This window comes from Dipteris shenzhenensis, chromosome 5 (assembly GCF_047967505.1).
Source record: "Dipteris shenzhenensis isolate YYH24624 ecotype China chromosome 5, Dip_SZ_1.0, whole genome shotgun sequence".
NCBI classification, from domain to species: domain Eukaryota; kingdom Viridiplantae; phylum Streptophyta; class Polypodiopsida; order Gleicheniales; family Dipteridaceae; genus Dipteris; species Dipteris shenzhenensis.
In genome coordinates this window covers 39,896,132-39,917,445 of record NC_141600.1, presented here as the reverse complement: position 1 = coordinate 39,917,445, position 21,314 = coordinate 39,896,132, and the positions used below count along the sequence as shown (strand labels likewise).

General features: G+C 40.9%; 1 protein-coding gene across 1 annotated transcript; it reads right to left on the bottom strand.

Annotated features, from left to right (window-relative positions):
* Window positions 1-12,761: 12,761 nt before the first annotated feature.
* LOC147902007 (zinc finger CCCH domain-containing protein 20-like) lies at window positions 12,762-14,942 on the bottom strand. The gene has a single exon (XM_087375299.1). The coding sequence runs from the start codon at window positions 14,840-14,842 to the stop codon at window positions 13,088-13,090; it is 1,755 nt and encodes a 584-aa protein (XP_087231425.1). The 5' UTR covers window positions 14,843-14,942; the 3' UTR covers window positions 12,762-13,087.
* Window positions 14,943-21,314: the final 6,372 nt, after the last annotated feature.

Sequence of the window (21,314 nt, the reverse complement as noted above, 5' to 3'; positions counted from 1 at the left end):
ATTACGTGGCACTATGGATAAAGTTGCCACAAGACAAAATAATAACGTAGACTAAGCCTGTCCTTGTCTATCACATAGCCTATGTTATTGGAATTTGTGGAAAAAATGTGAAGGAAGTTGTTCTGCAAGAGCCATGGGAAAAAATGGCAACATGTGGTGGCGATAGAGCAAAGGAGTTGTATTTGATGTTTCTTGTCTGTGCATTGTTTGCCATTTGATGTTGGTTTATCTTGCTTGACTGGTTTGTTTGGAGTTGTTGTAGTGAAGTGGTCATTCGCATTTGTTGGCTCTATGTCGCTAATTTTTGCTTGTAGAATTGTGTGTAGAGCCATTGTAAATGCATCCTTGTATGTGGCATGCTATCTTTCATACCTTGAGCTTAGTGTTTTGGTGCAGTCAGAGTTTGAGCTGAGTGATTGCTTCTTTGTTTTGTTGAGACTTGTTTGTGCTTTTTTGTGGATGCTTCAAATGCCTTGCATGGCTATTTGATGACTATTACATGTCCTTATTGTTGTCTATTTCAAGGTCGAGTTGCCTGAGCCTACTAGAGTGGTTGATTTCATCATGTTGTATGAGAATAATGTAAGCCACTTTTTTGTGTCATTGCTTGTGCATTTTCCTACGCCCATTGAGTCTATGTCATGTCTCTATCTATGGTTATTGTTATTGAGTATGAGCTTTCAGCCCTTCCACTTGAGTTAATTGTGGATGATAGTGTTGTATCCTTGACTATCTGCCATCAAATCTAGGTGAGTTACTTGTCAATTGATTCAAATTTGTTGGGGCTATGTAGCCTTTGCATCTAGATTATGTCAGAACCTGTATGCTCGTAGGAGTCTTCCCAACAAGAGGAACCATTATCTCTCACAAGAAAGACGTTTCACTACTTAGAAAGGATTGAACTTATCTCTTTATCTATGGGACCATAGACCTTATAAAACTCTTAAACAAAGGTTTGAAATCATGAAGCCTCATAGAACCTTAGGAGGAGAAAAACCATCTCTTGATCTTAGCACTCACAACCAAAATTTCTCTCAAACTCATAAGGAATCAAGAGGAAGTTATGAAATGAGCCTCAACAGTCGAAATGAGAGAACTAGAGATCCATGAAGTGGGATGGAAAGCTTCCTAAACTAAATCTAAGACGAATAAGAGATCTACAAGATGAGCTAAATGAGACTTCTACAAAAAGATCTCTATAAGACAACCTAAATAAGAGATGAAGATGCCTCAAGAGGGAGGGCTTGTTGTTTGATGAAAAGGCTTGCACCTTGATAAAGTAAAGGCTTGAGCTCTCTCACTTGGAAAATGAGTGGCTCTGATACCATGTTGGAGGATTTCAGGAATAGAGTGGGGTGCACAAGATAGGTAACTATACACTATGTCATATTAATAGAAACTTGAATATATGCATGAACCCCTTAAGATTAGGGTTAGGGTTTGACCCTATGCCCTATATGGTTGTTGCAATCGGCACCATTCTCAATACAGGTATCCCTTTAAAAATGATTAGATGAATTATCTACAGTCAACAAATTGTGGCTGAGAGAAGCTTGGTCAGAAAGCGTAAATAACTGATTTTACAATGGTTCCATTACCTTAGAAGACTTGGAAAAAAATGAATCAAGAATATGAAGAACAATTTGTGTTGGCCACAAGCACAATTTGTTGGGATAGAATTTCCCATGGTAGCCATGATGACCACTAAGTGTGCACAAATTCCAAGGGGCTAGTACACATCAAATCAAGATTAGCACCACAATGAAGCAAGATCCTCATTGGATGAAGTGCCAAATCATTCTACGGATTCCCAACAATGTGCAGCATTAAATGGCCATGATTCCATAGCTAGTAGTTAATGGCTAGATGCAAGAAGGAACCCTAAGCACCCCATTACATATGTAGTCCTTCTAGAAATTTTGGCCTCGTTTTTTTCATTTGAGCACTCCTTAATCCTAAAATTGTCTTGGTTCCATAGTATCCAAACTCCCCACTACCCAAACACTTGAGCCAACCAAGCACATAGTGAGCAACCCATACAAGAAAAAGGGCATAAAAAAGGACACGTTTCCTACAAAGAAGACAATGTTGGTAATCCAAAGGGGGTTGAGGTTAGGACTCCCCCTAAACAAAAGTAGCCATTAGCAATGCTGAACTGGCTGCATCTTATGGATCTCCAAGATTTCCATGAGCTCCCTTAGACCCTGACCATACCATTGTGTGCACAATAGCATGTGTGATGTTGTTTCTAAAGAATTCAAAGACTAGATCCATAGGGAAGTAGGTGAGATTTGCATTTTTATGTGCCAAAAAGCTTGTTTTTCCACCTCCTAAGGATTGGGGAGTGAACAAAAAGTGGACACCCTTAAATATAATATAGAGCATAATCTTTTGATAATTTTTGCTTTTCACACAAATGGAAATTCATCCAACATCAAAAGTTGTGACCAATTGAAAATTGTACCAAACTTTTTTCAAAGAAAGGTAAAAATGTCAATTGAAAATTGTACTAAACTTTTTTCAAAGAGTGGTAAAAAATGTTGAAGTATGCATGCATGGTTGGCACTATATACTTAGGTGGCATTGATGATATGGCATGATTACATGGCATTGAGATGTGTCTTGATAACACGTCAATGATTACATAGCATGGTGCCTAGACCTATTGATGTGGCACTACCATGTGGCATGATAACATGGTAAGTTGAAGCGACAATGATAATATAGCAGTCACATGTCGTTGATGTGGCATATGTCACAACATGGCAAGCTTGATGACATGCATACACATGGCCAGTGAGATTACATGGCATTATGGATAAAATTGCCACAAGACAAAATAATAACATAGACTAGGCCTAACCTTGTCTACCACATAGCCTAGGTTATTGGACATTGGGGAAAAAATGTGAAGGAAGTTGTTCTGCAAGAGCCATGGCAAAAAAGTGGCAACATGCGGTGGCGATGGAGCAAAGGAGTTGTATCTGATGTCTATTGTCTGTGCATTGTTTGCCATTTGATGTTGGTTTATCTTGCTTGACTGGTTTGTTTGGAGTTGTTGTAGTCAAGTGGTCATTCACATTTGTTGGCTCTATGTCGCTAATTTTTTATTGTTGGTGCTTGTAGAATTGTGTGTAGAGCCATTGTAAATGCATCCTTGTATGTGGCATGCTATCTTTCATACCTTGAGCTTACTCTTTTGGTGCAATCAGAGTTTGAGCTGAGTGATTGCTTCTTTGTGTTGCTGAGACTTGTTTGTGCTTTTTTGTGGATGCTTTAATTGCCTTGCATGGCTATTTGATGCCTATTACATGTACTTATTGTTGTCTATTTCAAGGTCGAGTTGCTTGAGCCTACTAGAGTGGTTGATTTCATCATGTTGTATGAGAATAATGTTAGCCACTTTTTTGTGTCATTGCTTGTGCGTTTTCCTATGCCCATTGAGTCTATGTCATGTCTCTATCTATGGTTATTGTTGTTGAGTATGAGCTTTTGGCCCTTCCACTTGAGTTAATTGTGGATGGCAATGTTGTATCCTTGACTATCTACCATCAAATCTAGGTGAGTTACTTGTCGATTGATTCAAATTTGTTGGGGCTATGTAGCCTTTACATCTAGATTATGTCAGAACCTGTATGCTCGTAGGAGTCTTCCCAACAAGAGGAATCATTATCTCTCACAAGAAAGACGTTTCACTACTTAGAAAGGATTGAACTTATCTCTTTATCTATGGGACCTTAGACCTTATAGAACTCTTAAACAAAGGTTTGAAATCATGAAGCCTCATAGAACCTTAGGAGCAGAAAAACCATCTCTTGATCTTAGCACTCACAACCAAAATTTCTCTCAAACTCATAAGGAATCAAGAGGAAGTTATGAAATGAGCCTCAACAGTTGAAATGAGAGAACTAGAGATCCATGAAGTAGGATGGAAAGCTTCCTAAACCAAATCGAAGACAAATAAGAAATCTACAAGATGAGCTAAATGAGACTTCTACAAAAAGATCTCTATAAGACAACCTAAACGAGAGATGAAGATGCCTCAAGACGGAGGGCTTGTGTTTTGATGAAAAGGCTTGCACCTTGATAAAGTAAAGTCTTGAGCTCTCTCACTTGGAGCATGAGTGGCTCTACTACCATGTTGGAGGATTTCACGAATAGAGTGGGGTGCACAAGATAGGTAACTATACACTATGTCATATTAATAGAAACTTGAATATATGCATGAGCCCCTTAAGATAAGGGTTAGGGTTTGACCCCATGCCTAGAAAAAGGGCATCAAAAAGGACACGCTTCTTGCAAAGAAGACAATGTTGGTAATCCAAAGGGGGTTGAGGTTAGGCCTCCCCCTAAACAAAAGTAGCCATTAGCAGTGCTGAACCAACTGCATCTTATGGATCTCCAAGATTTCCATGAGCTCCCTTAGACCCTTGCTTTTGACAAGGTAGTTGCCCTAGAGTCCATTGACAACTACAACCCAGCAACAAAGACCTTCCAAGAGAAGGGAAGGAAGGTGACAAACAGAAAGACCAAAGTCACCTCAATTTTTAGGCTACGCCTCAATAGTGGAGTGCAATAATTTGGTTCAAGAAGACGCATGGCTCCAAGGACAAGGGTACGTGATGACAAGCAAAGCAAAGGATTTAAGAGCAAATAATTACTTTATGTTTTCTATATGAGAAAATCCAATGAAGGATAATGGACATCTGCATGCCTAGAGGATTGGTTCAAAAGGCTCTAAAGGCAACATTGGGCTAGATGTGAATTGGGAAAATCACAGACCCAGGATCAAGTGGAATAGCTTAAGGCCACGATAAGCAAAGGGAATTTAAGGGGTCTTCAACAAATCCGTCAGGCCCCATTCGACTTAGCTATGTAGAGCCACCCCAACAAAAGGGAGCTGCCGTGTTTCAATAGCAATAGCCACAACCCCAACCTCTATAGAAACCCCAACAATAAGCCAAAAGAGAAAATGAGAATAGGAAAATCCTCATCACTCATTGAAGAGGAAGGAAAAGCAAGTAGTCCATTTCCAAGTCAACCAAAACACATCCACAAGCATTTGAATGAGCCAAGGTGAAGGAAAAGGCTAGATAAATGCAATCAAATAGGAGCTGCTGTTAGGGACTCCACAAGACTCTCATGAGGTCATTTACTATCTAAAGATTGTGAAGAGCCAATATTACAAGATGCATTGCATCTCAAAGGTCAAATCATCTCACAAATATACAAATTTCTTTGCGAGTGTGGAGGGCCCCCAGTGGCAAGATGGAAAGACAACAAGAAGAAATGCTACACCACACACAACAAAAACACAAGATCTAAGCTATGAGGACATGTCTATTAGACCATTAATTGGGGGTAATATTATCATCTTCGATGTCTCCAGTTAGATTGTCTACAAAGAAATAAAGTCAGATCAGAAATGCATTTGATGTGCTATACACAAAAGACTGTAAATGTGCATGTTCACAAAAAATACATACCCTCCTTTTCCTCTATATTCTTGCTTCTGTACAATGACCGCACAGCAGATATCTTCTTGTGTTGTATGTGGCGCTTCATCTTAGTAAGAGCTTCCTTAACTGGCAAACTTTCACCTGCTGAACAATATATAATACATGAATAGATACAATATATAAAATGAGAATAAATGAAATAGATAAAACAGGAACTTATAAAAATAAATACCCTCTTTTGGCACCTCTCTCCTCTGCAACTTTCAGGTCCCCCTGCGCCACTGCCTGCTGATTTTTTTACTTTGTCCAACATTTCATCCTCGTCATATTCCTGATCCTCAACATCCTCCAAGGAGTTATCTTCCAACCGACTTCCATCGAATAGTTGTTCATTGTCTTCTTTTCCACACGAGGCATGGCCCTTTACCTGTTGTTCTATATGTTATTCTTTCTGGGTGTCTATGAACACATTTGAAATGTTAGGAGTTTCGCATTTCTCATTTTCAACAGCTTCAGCTTGCTTTGTACCAATCTTCAACTTTTTTGGACATGGTATTTTCATGTCTTTACCTGTTTGTGTAAGGAAAAGAAAACTAATTTCAAAAGGCAAATAGATTATTTAAAGATAGACAATAATCAAAAAAATAGTAGTATTTAAAATTTAAGGAAATATGTCCCTTGAGGGGTCCCCTTTAGGGGCAAGGGACATATTCCAACACAGCCCTTGCCCCTAAAGGGGATCCCTTAAGGGCCATATTTCCATTGGTTACATCTAGTGAATGCCTCACTCGGTACAAAGTGTAGAAAATGCTTGTAGGCCAAGCCTTGTAAAAACACTCCCACCTTTCGATGGCTTGGGGGGTTCACTATATATAAATCCTCTATATCATGTGCGTTCAAGGCCTAATTTAAAAGTCCCTTATCTGTGAATTTTGCATGAATAAAACACACCCTTTTTATATTCAATATGTGAATACCCCCTTTAAATGGTACCCTTTTGTATGTAAAAGGTGTGCAAAAAAAGGATTTTGAAAATCCCTTCTATTGAACCCACATGCTATGCTTACATATTTGTAAGTGACCCCCCAAGTTCGATGGTCACTCTCAATCTTGGAGTCCCATGCTCCCAGATAACTTGGAGCATTTAGATAATGTCTTGCCAAATGATAATGAGAGTGGTTCATAGATGGACCTGTTGGCCTCCTATCACCAAGCTGCAATGGCCACCCAAATGTTCCAAGAGGTATTACTAGCTATACTCTCCTCAATCCTGTCTGATTAGCCTACTCGTGTTGGCAAAACCACTCCCTTGTATCCCACTAGGGCCCCCCTAAGAGTTCAAACCTTCCATAACCAAAGACTCCACCTTATCCCGTCCTGTCCCCCTGAAGTTGGAATTGGGTCAATGGTCCAATTCTTGCCTAAGCTAAGGTGCCCCATATGCCCCCTATGGAAGCACCATCCTAATGCTATGTACCATGTTGTCGCCAAGAGGACCTGATTGACCTCTAGGTCCCTTCTTGCTAGAGAGATTTTGGCCAAGCTTCAATACAAAATCTTACACCACATGCTCCCCAAAACTAGGGAAATCCATAATTCCTCTATTGAATGACAATGCCAACTTTGCAGCCTAGATAACTTTTGTGTATGCCCCCTTGGAATCCACCGAAAGCTAAGCACTACCCTCTAATTTTATGAATCTCCTCTTGCATTTTTGCAAAATTTGACTCCATTCTGACAAGGTTTCCAAATTCATAAGAAAGGTCAGAGATGCTCACGGATGTTTACCTAACACGTTGCAAATACAAGCTGATAATTGTTGGAGATGTGATTGGTACTAAACAATACTAAGTAAATACTATTGATACTACTAAATAGTACTAAATGCTACATATTAAATAGTACTAACTGCATTATCAATAAAGAATAATTACTGTGTTTGAGACAGTTCTAGCAACGCAATAGAAAAAACAAGTAGGGTTTGATGCTTACTTCTCATAATATGCTGTAAAGATAACTCGTGCCTCATAGAGTACTAAATAATAGATTATAAATAGTATTAAATGCTAAATAGTACTAAATGATGAATAGTACTAAATACTAAATTATAGTTCTAAAAACTAAATAGTACTAAAAACTAAATAGTACTAAATGCTAGATAGTGCTAAATGGTACTAAATGCTTAGTAGTATTTAGCCTTTTAGGCTATCCTTTTAGTACTAAATGATATATAGTACTAGATGCTAGGTGGTGCTAATATTACTAAATGTTGAACAGTCATAAATGCTAAATAGTACTAAATGCTAAATAGTGCTGAATAGTACTACATGCCAAATACTACTAAATGTCAAATAGTGTTAAATGTTAAATAGTGTTGAAACACACAGTACTAGTAGTGCTAGATAGTGCTAAATAGTACTAAATGCTTTAGTAGTATTTAGCCTTTTTAGCTATTCTTTTAGTACTAAATACACAGTACTAGCAATGCTAGATAGTGCTGAAACACAACTGTACTAGCAGTGCTAGATAGTGCCAAATAGTACTAAATGCTAAATAGTACTTGATGCTAAATAGTGCTGAATAGTACTAAATGATAAATACTACTAAATGCTTTAATAGTGTTAAATGCTAAATAGTGCGGAAACACATAGTACTAGCAGTGCTAGATAGTGCTAAATAGTACTAAAAGCTAAATAGTACTACTGAATGCTAAATACTGCTAAATACTACTAAATGCTAAATAGTACTAAAGTCTATATAGTGCAAAATGTTAAACATTGCTAAATGCCAAATAGTTCTAAATCCTAAAGATTGCTAAATCACATAAATAGTACTATTTAGTACTAAATAACTGACTTCAAATGTTCAGCATGTACAATATTATATTACTCTATTGAGTAATAAGTAATAAGAATAAAAGAGGGAAGAAAATATACTTGCTTTGTCAAAGCCCATGGCAGCCAACCATGCATTTGACACCAATACATTGCAGGACGGACGAATACATTGCAAGTTCTCAGGAAAATGGAATGCTGCACACATGATGTGGTATGTGTGCAAGCATGGTGCAAAAAGCACATCAATAGATTCTTGAGAAAATCCAAGCCCACAGAAAACACACCTGCACATTTATTGAAAGGGTAAGTACATACTACTTGTAAGAGGACCCAACGCTAAAAACTAAAACATCGATTTGTACATTGAAGTTAAGAATCTCACCATTCAATATTCAAGTTCATAGTCGTTGCTGCAGAGCCTATGGGATGGTGAGTTGGTGCTAGATTCAGAACTCCGAGACCCTGACTTGGGAGCTTCTCAATCAAATGCTGCACGTCGCTCAAAAAACTTGATCTTTCTTGGTAGTGCTCTCCAACACTGATTCGCTGCCTTTTTGCTGATTTAAATATTACTTGTGCTGCATCCAGTTCTACCTCGTTCTGCAATACACTACCATGTAATAAATTGTCTACTTTACTATGCACCCAGCTAAGTGTATGTACAATTGATTCAACTTTTGTGAGGGCTTCGCTCTCAGTTGTAGTAGCAGCCTCAAAATCTGCATGCAATCTTGCATTCTCCTTTGACACTGTACCCTTCCACTCATGCAGTATACCTTCTTGCTCCACGCTGAACTTCCGTTGATCTTGTAAACTTACAAGCTCCCATTTTGATGTAGACGTGCCTACGTCATGTTCGTGCTCGATACACGTGTTGTCCAAGCTAGCCGAGCACAGATTCACGTCTCTATGTTAGGCAAAGTCATCCCAATCCACATCTACTCCATGAGTAGATGCAGTGAATGCCTGCGCCAACACTGTACCAACTTCATTATTCATGACTGTTTTCGAATTATAAATCCTATAGTAAATCTTCATAAAATCGTTTAGCAACGATTTCTTCAACCGACCTATATGAAAGCCATGCCGGCTCTCTTTGTCGTTTCCCCATATTTCTCGGATCCAGGTGTCCAACTCCAGATATGAGTCTAGCTTCACTCTCAAGAAAAATCTCCATCCAAGACTGACTCCAGTTGGAATTGCTATTGGTTTACTGTCCTTAGTCTTTGCCTTCTCTTTGGTTGGAGTCGGAATAGAAGCCGCTTTGCTGTCAGTAGCCTTTGCCTTCCCTTTGGTTGCAGACTTCCTAGATGGAGTGTTTCTTCTTGGAGAAAGGACATCGGGCTTCTTGGAGGCGGGAGATGTGATGCCTTTGGGCTTCCTTGGAGACATGGCGGTCTTCACCTACTGCAAAGAAACATTTTAGTACTAGGACTCACACTAAGATGAAATAGAGTAAAATAAGAGAGAGAGAGAGAGAGAGAGAGAGCAACAACAAAAGCAGAAAGTTTGCATGTCGACAGAAGGAATGGCAAAAGACAATCGAATATTAAATTATGGGAGGAAAGCATTTAGAGAATGGAGGAAAAGCAAAGAACAAATAGAGAATGGGGGAAAAGAGAAGAACGAATAGAGAGAGAGAGAGTACTCACGAGAGCAACCCACGTCAATGTCCTGCGAGAAAATTCAAGGTGGAAATCAAAAGTTCAAAAGTTTGAAAGTGGAAGCTGGAAATCATCAGTTCAGAAGTTCGAAAGTGGAAGTGATAGAGTGCAGGTTCAAAAGTGAAACACCTGAGAGGAGACGCAATGCATGAAAATGTATTTATGAGCATAAGAATGCGTACGTGAGAATATCTTATGTATGAGAATCTGTAATCAATAAATATATTACTACACATTGATTCGAGAAATCTCTCCATATAGCACACTACTTAGTACTACCACATTCTTGCCAGTAGTACATACACCGTAGCATTCTTTCACCCATATGTTACCCTTTTTTAAACTTTTTATCAAATTGATGGAATTAATTGTATGGCTCAATTATTAATGGAACTTTTTAATCTAAACACACACTTTGATTTCCCAACTACCCTTTGGTTCGAGCTAGTGCCATACAGTTAATTCACATCCATTGGATAATTATTTAGCATGGATAATCCCTAGTCATTTTGTGATCCGCCATATCTTTTACTAACCTTTATATCTATTTTGCAGAAGTGGTTTATGGATTTACTATTGCCATCATATTTTTATTTTGGCACTTATCATACAAATCCACTTTTATTCACTTATTATCAATAGGTGGGGAGGAATTCCCACGTGGTGGACTTACTCCCCACCATGTGCTCTTACCCTCCGGGTGTCTCACACACACACAATAATTTTGAGTAGTAAATGTATCTCACGCACATAGACACTTATTTCACACACACACACACACACACACACACGCATGTATACTTCCCCAACCATGAATTACTCTTTTATGTACCCCCCATGAAATCTCCCCTAGACACTCTCTTTTCAACCACACCAAGCACACTAATCCTCCCATACCTCCACTAATCCCTTCTGAACCCACGCACTCATTCGCTCCTTACTCCACTTGACTTAAACTTCACTTGTGACTTAAAACTTTATTTAAATTATCTAAGAATCCATATGGTTGTCTATATTCCTAGGTAAAGTGATAACAAGCCAAGGAGGCATTACCTGTCTACCCAAACGTAACTATGATGTTCTAACACCTAGTTTGTTTGGATGGTGGCAGGTAAGTGGACCTTGACCTCGAAACCTAAACTGCCTAAGGAATCGACATGTTTTTTCAATATTATGTTTGTCAAACTCAATATTATTAAAAATTCTTAATTCCTTATATGTTTCCTTTTTTTTACATTTTATCCATTTGATGGAATTAAAATTAATTGTATGAAACTCGTTAACACACACACTCTTACTTGGGACTTGTTCACACACACACGCGCGCACACACACACACACATTTGTTTTTGGTAATTTTTTTGGAGTAGCCACATGCATACATATGCACACGCATGAAGACACATTCATTGGTAGAGCAATTCCAATATTATGATGTTAAATTTGAAGGAATGCCAACCTAAAGAAACATCTTAGTTTATTTTGGAAGCACATAATTTCACACTAATTTCAAAGAGCAGCAGTTTCTATTGTGATTTGCTAGTTCCAATACAAGCACAGGGCTATTAAATTTCAAAATAAAAGATTGCATGGAAGAGACCCAAATTGAGGAGATGCCAATCTGAATAAATGCTCTTACAACCACCCCAAAACTCTCCTTGCATGCCCCATAATACAAACATGTGCCACACTTGTTCATAACTTAACATTGAGCTCTTTACAATTTTCACCACGAGATCTTTATAACTTTGTTACTGCATAGCGCAAATAAAAATTATCAACTTTCAACATAATCATGACAACCCTTAAGGAAAATGCCTTAGTTTCAATTCTTTCTAAATGCCACATCCTTTTAAGTTGTTTCATTTTACGTTGCAATGCATGTCTCTATTTTATTGTTGAAACCTCTTTTGTCCACCTTTCAACTTGGTTGCCTTTCATTGTTTGTAAACTAAAAAGGAAGGAGCAATCCTTCTAAACCTCCTTGCCGCATGCTACGAGTTGAAAGGGGGATTCAACACTCTTTTATATTGTGGTCTAACAGTCGTCAAAAATCTCCCTACTTTGGGCCATCGAATTTTTTTGGCCCCATGTTTATGGGTCTGTGATTTACTTTGGCCCATCGAATTTTTTTGGCCCCATGTTTATGGGTCTGTGATTTACTCCTGCAACCTCGCTCCTTATTAACCTCTTTGGTAGGTTGCTATCTTCTCCCCTTGGCCCTCCCAACTTCATTAAGAGCCCCCAACCCCACCCCCTTTCCACCTACATTCCTCCCTTAAACAAGGGCTTGTGTACAAAGAGATCATCATTCATCATTCCAAAGGGGTGAAAAACCCATGTAGGACTTTTGCCCAACATTTCTTCAATTCAAGAAAATTCTTGCCACCCTTCCAAAGTTCATCATTCAAAAGGGGTGAAAAACCCATGTAGGAGTTTTGCCCACCATTTCTCCAATTCAAGAAAATTCTTGCCACCCTTCCAAAGTTCATGAGTCGAACGGGGTGAAAAACCCATGTAGGAGTTTTGCCCAACATTTCTCCAATTCAAGAAAATTCTTGCCACCCTTCCAAAGTCTATCTCCTTCAAAACCATTTATATGGTGCTAAGAAGCACAATGAGAAAAAGAACGTGGCTGCAAAATATGTGGGACTCTCCTTGACTATTACTCGATTCTCTAGTTTAATCCACCATATTTGATTTAAAAAAAGATATTTGTGCTATACATCCATAGAAATTTCTAAAAGACAAGGTCTAAGCAAATCAATAGCTAAAATCCTAGCACAATGTTGCCATAAATGTACGCTAAGGCCACTATTGCTTTGTTATAGTTGTGAAAGCAAAGGCCACTATCAAGCCAACGAAATCTATCAAAGCTGCTATTGAGCCTGTACAAAATCTCCAGCCATGGAAGAACTACAATCTCTTAATCACTACTGATTCTGAGTCTTCGACCATGTTGATCACATCCCGCAATCGACACTGAAATCAAATTACTAAACCGAATGCACACAACTGACACCAAAGCCTTCCCTGGTCGCCAGAAATTGGTCACAATCGACAGGAATAGAATATATCACGCTTGCGCAATCCACAGTTAAGCCAATTTGGCCCTTGTAGGATTTTCTCATTTCACTAGCTCGTTCACCCAACCGAAGTCTGGAACATCGTTCTCCATAGAAACTTCGTTCCCAAGCTTGCCATAGATCTTCGCCCTCAAGTCCCGCCCCGACTCTACCCTCTGCGCAGGCACGGCGTCGCCATCCGACCCATCCCATTGGCATGCGTACCTCGGCTTGGTGGGCGTGCAGGGGACGCTGCGAGAGGCATGTTGTTGTTGGAGGGCGGGCTGTTTGACAAGCCAGGGGGAGGAGGGCATCCAGGCGGGTTCGACGGAGCGGGGTTTGAGCTGGAGCTGCTGGAGGGCGTAGATGAGCTCGGTGGACTGAGGGGGGGAAGGAGGGTCGGAGGGGGCGTCATTGAAGGAGGGGATGGAGATGAGGGGGAGCGGGGGGTGCGGGCGGGGGGAGGGGGAGGTGATGGAGGCGGAGGACGTTGATGATGAAATGGACGACGACAACGGAGGAACATGGCGAGGCCAGGGAGAGGAGGGGGGCGGAGATGTGGGGGATAATGGCGGAGAGGAGGCGGAGGAGGGGGAAGATGGCGGAGAGAAGCTCCACAGAAGCTCCATAGCCAGAGTTCCGTCCAACGTTCCGGCAGCCAGCGCCTGCCGGAGAGGCGATCCGTCATATGCTCCGCCGCTCAGGGCGGCCTTTATTACACTAGAACGGGCGCAGCCACCCGGCGTAGATGGCGAAAGTGGCGGCGATCCTCCCCCTGCGGCACCTCTTCCTCCGTCTCCCGCCGGAAGTACCCTCAGTTGTTCCGCCGTATGTGCGAAAAAACACACCCTCCTCCTGCAGCTCTTCCCATCCTTGCACGCCTGCGTCCTATACCTCGCCGGATGTAGCCAGCACTCGAACACCCCGTGCGCATACTCGCACGCCTCCCCTCGCTTGCACGTCCCCTTCCGGAAATCTGGACACGCCGTGCCTGAATAGTGATACCGCCTCGGATCCCTCCGCCGCGCCTTCTCTCCCGGATGCGCGAACGGACACTCCGTCCAATCGTGGCTCCTCCCTCTCATGCACCGCCTCACTTTGAATTCATACATTCTGAACTCGTCGCACGAGTACACGTCCATCGCCGGCCAGGAATCCACCGGCCACACTTCGTCCTCGTCGTTGTTGGATGGCAAAAACTTGTGCAGCGCCGTGATGGCGTCGGGGAAAGCTGGCGAGCCCGCTGAATTGCAGTAATTGCCTGCACCAGCAGCAGCTACGACAGCCGGAATGGGAATGCCTTTGGTATTACATCCAGCGGGCAGCTCGAAGGACATCAATCCGCCACTACCCTCGTGGCAATTTACATTTCCTCGGCCGCCGTCTCCAACCTCCTCCGATTCGTGGCTGACGCCCACGAGACCCTGGCTGCCAAGCTTCGACAAGCTTCTGGCAAACGCTCTGTGTCCGCCGGCGTCGGCAGCGAGGCCAGCGACCTTGGGGCTACCGGGCTCCGACAGCGGCGGCTGCTGCGGGGGGGGGGACGACGACGAGAAACCCATGGTGGAAGAAAACGGGTAGTGAAAAGGGAGGGATCGGGGCGGGGGGGCAAGAGGGCTAGAGAAAGGGGGGAGAGGAACGTCGCCAAAGCGGAGGGAGGAAGGCGAGGGGGAGGGAGGGTGGTGATTGTGCTCGTCAGAAGGGGACTCGGAGGAGGAGGAACAACAACTGGAGAGGGAGGAAGGAGAAGGGGAGGCAATATGGAGGGAGGAGAAGGATTGGGGAGGCATTTGGGGATCGAGGAGGAAGCCGGGCATGGTGGAGGGAGGGGAAGCTTAAGGGAGCATTAGCTATGGCGACGGCTATGGCGAAGAGAGCAGCAGCATAAGAGAAGGGTTTACGGAAGATGGTGGGTTTTAGAAGCAGCAGCAAGAAAGGAAATTCAAAATTCTAAGGGGCAGTATTTATAATGATAAGGCGTGATGGGTTTTTGAGGATTTGGCGGCTACGTGGAGATGTTGCGATTAATCGGAAATAGCACTCCGTACGCCTCCCACGTGACGCCCACTCCCTGCCCCCCACGTCCCCCTTCCCCCATGTGACCCCCAATCCTCTCCTGCCGCCTGTTTACATGCCCCCTTCCCCCCCCCCCCTTTTATCCTCCGCAACACAAAACCCGCTGTACGTGCCCCCCGCCTCCCCATAAGCGACGAGTTAACACCTTTCTAATTTTGGATCCCCGCTACAAGTAGCCTTAGAGGCCCTTTCCCGTCGCTGCCCGCGTTGGGCTAGTAGAAATGCTAGGAGCCTCTCAAATCCAAGCAAAGTATTGGAAGTTGTTCCCACGACACTTCGGTAACATGTGACACAAGCAAGACAGCACGTCAGGCATTGAATTGGGCTGGAACTGCGAATGGGAGAGCTGCAGTGAACCTTGGCCCCGCAATGCTAGGGTGGAGAGCAGAAATCTCCGTCTCCATTGGGGCTCTCCTATGCTAAATTTCGGCAGCACAGAAGTAGGGGCGAGCTGTGGGAACATGTCAAGCCCTCGCAAAACAAGGCGAATTCACCTCGTTTGCCATACACGGGAACGGCTTGTTAGTTACGATTGCTCAAAGAGAAAATAGGATGCTTCCATTGTTATTTTCTTCCCAAGGCTCCATCTTTCTCTCTCTCTCCCCCCCCCCCCCCCCCCGCCACCGCTCCCTCCCTCCCTCCCTCCCTCCCTCCTCTCTCTCTCTCTCTCTCTCTCTCTCTCTCTCTCTCTCTCTCTCTCTCTCTCTCTCTCTCTCTCTCAACTTTCAATTAATCACCTCCTCCAGGCTTTTTGAATGATTTATTATCATTCAACTTGTTATTAGAGGGCATTCCCACATAAGAAAATTGTACGCCCTAAGTTTGCGGAATGGCGAATAATAGGGTTTTTGAGAGGTTTTCACCATGCTCATCGACTCTAAGGAAGCACCCACTAATATGAGCAAAGTTAAGCATGCAAATAGGAGTGCCACTCCTGTGCTTTCTTTTTGCTGCAGAAGTGTTACAAAGTAGAAAGATTGCATCGATGAATCAGGCACATTGCAGCAACTCCATTAGCGGAGACATGTTCCCACTTGGCCAGCATTCAACCTATTTCGATGCTGTGTCATGCGAATGTGCTCTTAGAGGGCGTTCCCATGGGAGAGAATTGGACTCCCTATTTCTACGAAGAGGAAAAGTATGAAATTACACAAGGAAGATTGCCTACAAAGTCAGTTGCTAGGGGGCAATCTATTTTCACGGCTAACTTTATGGATTTTGGTGAAGTTAGCTGTGAAAATAGGCTGAGAGAATTTAGAGGAATTCTAGCACGTGGATTTTTCGTCGATTATCAAGCTGCATTGCTCAAAATTTGGAGATGTTCCCACAAAGACGTATCAAAGATTGTACCTATTTTTTAGTTATCTTGTTTACACACGCCTATAAAATTTCACTAACAATGTGGGCAAGCAACCAAGTGGAGTGTGGGCACCATTTCAAATTGACCTTGCACATTGTGCGTGCGTGTGTGTGTGTGTGTATGCAGACAACCAAAAGTATAGGTTTCGGCGGCTAACGATGTAGGCACGCAACAAAAGCACAAGTTTCAGCCCATGCAAGGGCAACCTCAATGCTATGGGTGGTGCCCATCATTTGGGAGCACGAAAGTGCTCGAGACCAGCATATTTGGGCTTCGGTTAACATCCAATTTTGGGCATGGAATCGCGGTTCCAGCAAATTTTCATGTGGGCAATGTAAACTTTGGATTCCATTGCCTGTTCATAGCAAAGACTTGGGGTTCCATAAACACCCTTAGCCTTCCCCTTCCAACTTGGGACGTAGTGTTTCCAAGTGTATGTTCCCCACATTGGTAATGAATCTCTCAATAGCTAGGTTTCCTCACAATGTCACAACGTGAAACCACGTGCAACCATATTGAGTTTTTGCTAGAGTCTTTAACTTAAACTTATCAAGAGGTTCAAACCCTTACTTTGTAGAATAGAGAAATACCTTTCTAATGTAGTCATCAATAAATGTGACAAAGTATTTGCTACCACCACGTGATGACCTATTAACCTTTTCCTCGAGTCTATTTAGGTTGGAGCTCACACAACCACACAAGCTCGACATGACACGCTTGGATTCAAATCCTACCTATAATCATGCTTGATGTTAGTGTAGAAGCAATTTGTGAATTGAACAGAGGTTATTTGGCTTCCAAAAACCAAAGCAAAGAAGGTGCGAAATCGTGAAAACATGAAAATTTTTGGCTTCACATTTGAGGCTTGAACATCTCCCTTGCATGGAAATGTGCTATTAGCCTAGACTTGACAATCCATCACTCTCCACTCTCTATTGTTAGCATCTCCTCAACACAACCTAGTGTTGCTTTTGGAAATAAATCTACATATTCCTACCCTCAGTGTATGCTTGCTCTCTCAAATGTGGAAATATTTTGCTTGGGTCTTATATGCTATTTTATTTTAAATTTTCTTGTGTAATAGAATAAACTTGAGGGCTTATTGCATAGATTATGCATTCCAAACACAAATGAATACTTCTCTCTCTCTCTCTCTCTCTCTCTCTCTCTCTCTCTCTCTCTCTCTCTCACACACACACACACACACACACATGTACGAATGCACACACACACACTTTCATGGTCCGTTGGCTTCAATACACCTTGGAGACATTAATATTTCTACATGAAGCCTAATATTTTCTTCATAAATGCCTTTTCACCACTCTTGCCATTTTTTCCTTATTATTTGATGTGAAAACTAATTTATCTTATACCATGCAACATTGCACTAAGCCTTTATAAAAGTAGATTTATTCTGATTGCAAAAAGTCTTTGTGGTCAGTTGGCTTCAATACACCTTGGAGACATTAATATTTCTACATGAAGCCTAATATTTGCTTCATAAATGCCTTTTCACCATCTTGCCATTTTTGCCAAGAATGTTTACTATACTAGTAGATGTTTTATTGATTGATGTGAAAACTAATGTCTCTTATACTATGCAACATTGCACTAAGCTTTTATACAAGTAGATTTATTCTGATTGCAAAAGTACCTGTCTTCATTACATTGTTGTGGGAGCTGTAATCTCTCTTTTTTTCCATGACAGAGACTTCTATTAAGTCTATAGAAAAACTCGCGAGAGCAAGCTCAATGCGGAAATCCATCATGCTGGACGTGGAGCTGTAATCTCACCAGAAACTATGATTGTAAACCCCATCCACAATATTTGCCCTCTTTGAATATGTTAATATTAGCAAAAGAACATAATGCTATTTCATTTGGACTAATAACAAACAGTGCTTTAATTCATAAGCTCCATGGTCTTTTTAAAAAAACACAATGCTATTTCCTCATGACTAATAGCAAACATTGCTTCAATTGATAAGGTCAACATGGTCTCTTTAGTATGTTTTCCAAGCCCAAAGGAAATTGGAATCTTTCTTCTAGTCTCATTAGATATTTCTCATACACTCAAAGCTCTGTGTGTGTGTGTGCCCGCACACATGCACTTAGGTGCACATGTGTCTGATTTCACCTAAAAAATGTGTGTGTGTGTGTGTGCACACACATGCATCCGTGTGGATGTGCATGTGTGCTTTTACAAAAAATGTGTGTGTGTGTGTGTGCGTGTGCGAACGCACGAGCATGCACGCACGCGATGTAGATCTATATCTTATCCTTTGAAATTTTAGTCCAACTATATAACTTACATTGTCCCCTACCACCACAGCCATCTACATCTCCTTGTTTATTCCCTCACCTTGAACCTCACTATGCTTGCATGTTCCCCATGAACATGCACCTCAACCTTGTTTGCAAATTCCTGCCCTTTATTCCACATCTTTTGGAAATGCTAGAAGTAGCCTGATCTAGGTTTCAAAAATGGGTTTATTAATTTTCTATATCTACATACTTGAAATTAACTCATAATAGCCAAATACTTTGCTTAAGGACATCTACGCATAATAAAGTGCCCAAATATCTTAATATATTATCGTTTGCAAATGCTTTGGGAGGAAGTATGACTTGATGTATGATTTTTAATCATTCATTTACAATCTTCATTCAGGAAAATAGCATGATTGGAGTACACAACACATTTTTAAGTTAGCCTTAACAACACAATATTTATATTGATCTTCTTCTTTTTTTAACACGAGGTCTTGTTATCAATGTGGCCTTAAAATACATCATAACAAATAATATATTATTTCTTGTTATTGCACGAGCATCCATAATGATAGATTTCCCCCTGAGATATTAAAAAGGTGTACATTAAAGCAAAGCTAAATGGGTGTGTCCAAGCACACACACGCAGGTGCATGTACATGTGCATGCATGCATGCACAAAGAGAGAGAGAGAGAGAGAGAGAGAGAGAGAGAGAGAGAGAGAGAGAGAGAGAGAAAGAGAGGGAGGGAGGGAGGGAGGGAGGTAGGGGGAGAGAGAGAGAGAGAGAGAGAGAGAGAGCAGGAAGGTGCAAAGCATGCCTAAATCTTTATTTTTTGAGTTCACGTGATAGAAGAGTATCCAGACCATTAAGTCATGGAAGAAAATCCAATTTTTAGGATAAACACAAAACAGGGGCCCATATCTTTAAAAAAGTTCTATCAACTTTGTACATCATCTAGATTCCACTTTTGACAACTTGAAAACATGAGGTGGTGAAATGTTTGCAATGGTGAAATGCAAAATAGGTTTTCATAGCAAGCATCATCATGCAATGTGACTCCCATTTTCCCACCATATTTAAAATGACAACGGTTCTCAAATGAGAGGGAGTGGGCTATAAAACATTTTCATGCTATTATTTAATGTATTTATGTGGCATAATAAAATGAAATTTGATGAGGATTCACATGGTGATTCGGATATTTAAAAACTCTAACTTTTGTTTGCCTCAAACTAACAATGTCTAAGGAAAAAGGCATGTAGCTAGCTTTTGAGCTCATTTTCAATGGCGGGTACCTTAATAGGAAAGGTCGCGAACTTGCATGAATTATAGGTCTTCTTTTTTCAATAGCTTTGAACAGGATGTTAGGATTGCTTGCTTGATGACATTCAGATCTCCCTATATGTGGATGGTTTGCCACAACAATAACGCACTGAGAGATGTGAATTTATTTTTCTTACAGCCTTCATGGCCTTATGTATGCTTTGGAGTCTTATTAGAGTTGTCACTATTCATGTACGCTTCAATGGAGTTACAAAGTGGACCACACTAATGAACTTTGTTGTATTTAATTTAGCTAACTTGTTATTTGGTTGAGAACATATTATATCCTTCTAACAATTTTTGAAAATTATAGATAACATGAGAACATGCTTGACCTTTTCAATAATATGAAATGAATGATATAGCAGAATAAAATGACATGCTTCATATAGCATAATAATACTTGATGACCAATAGTTATACATTAAAAGCATGGATATGGTCACATTGCCTCCCATTGAAGTAACATAACAGCTATGTTTAGTTTTGTAAGGTAGCTTGGATACACACTAACATAGAACTAGGCACCCTATCTATACTACAACACATAATGGAAAGCATGTAAGAATAGAATAGCAAGGGAGTCTTACTACCAAAGGATGTGTGTCGTCGCCCCCTTGTTGCTTATATTCCAACATGATACCTTTCTTACTTCCTACTCACAATGCCTTATTATATGGTTATCAAGGTGCAAAAGGTGAGTCAATCCAACTGATATCCTTTTTTCTGTTTCAATTTCGACCTCACATCATATCATCCGTGTTATGTCATTAAAAAAGATGAATAGACATTCATTTATCATGTTTCATACTAGCAATATTTGAAATGATTAATTTATTACTAGTAGTGCACATCAATAAACTTTGAAATATCTTTCTTGATATAAATATTTATTTGATTGATGTTGACAACACAAATAGCCTAAGATGGAATTTGGTCATGCAACAAGAAGCACCTATCTATGGCAACAATTTAATAGGTTAAATATATGCATTTTATTTCTTAAAGCTTGTTTTAGGGGAGTTGTTGCTACCATACATGGTTTTTCCATAAAATTTTGCATTCAAATGATAAAGTAAATGATATACTATCTTCCAAGAAAATTCGTCTTGATCTACTCTCATTGGGCTCTACCAACAAAGGGATAATTGGCCTACGTAGCTTTTGAGCTTTTAGACACCACTTGCTAACAAAGATTCAAATATCTTTGATATTTTATTTGATTTTAGAGTAGAGGACACACTACTAGGTGAA

Excerpts from the sequence above, each read along its gene's own strand:
- LOC147902007 (XM_087375299.1), bottom strand. The coding sequence starts at position 14,842 with ATGCCCGGCTTCCTCCTCGATCCCCAAATGCCTCCCCAATCCTTCTCC.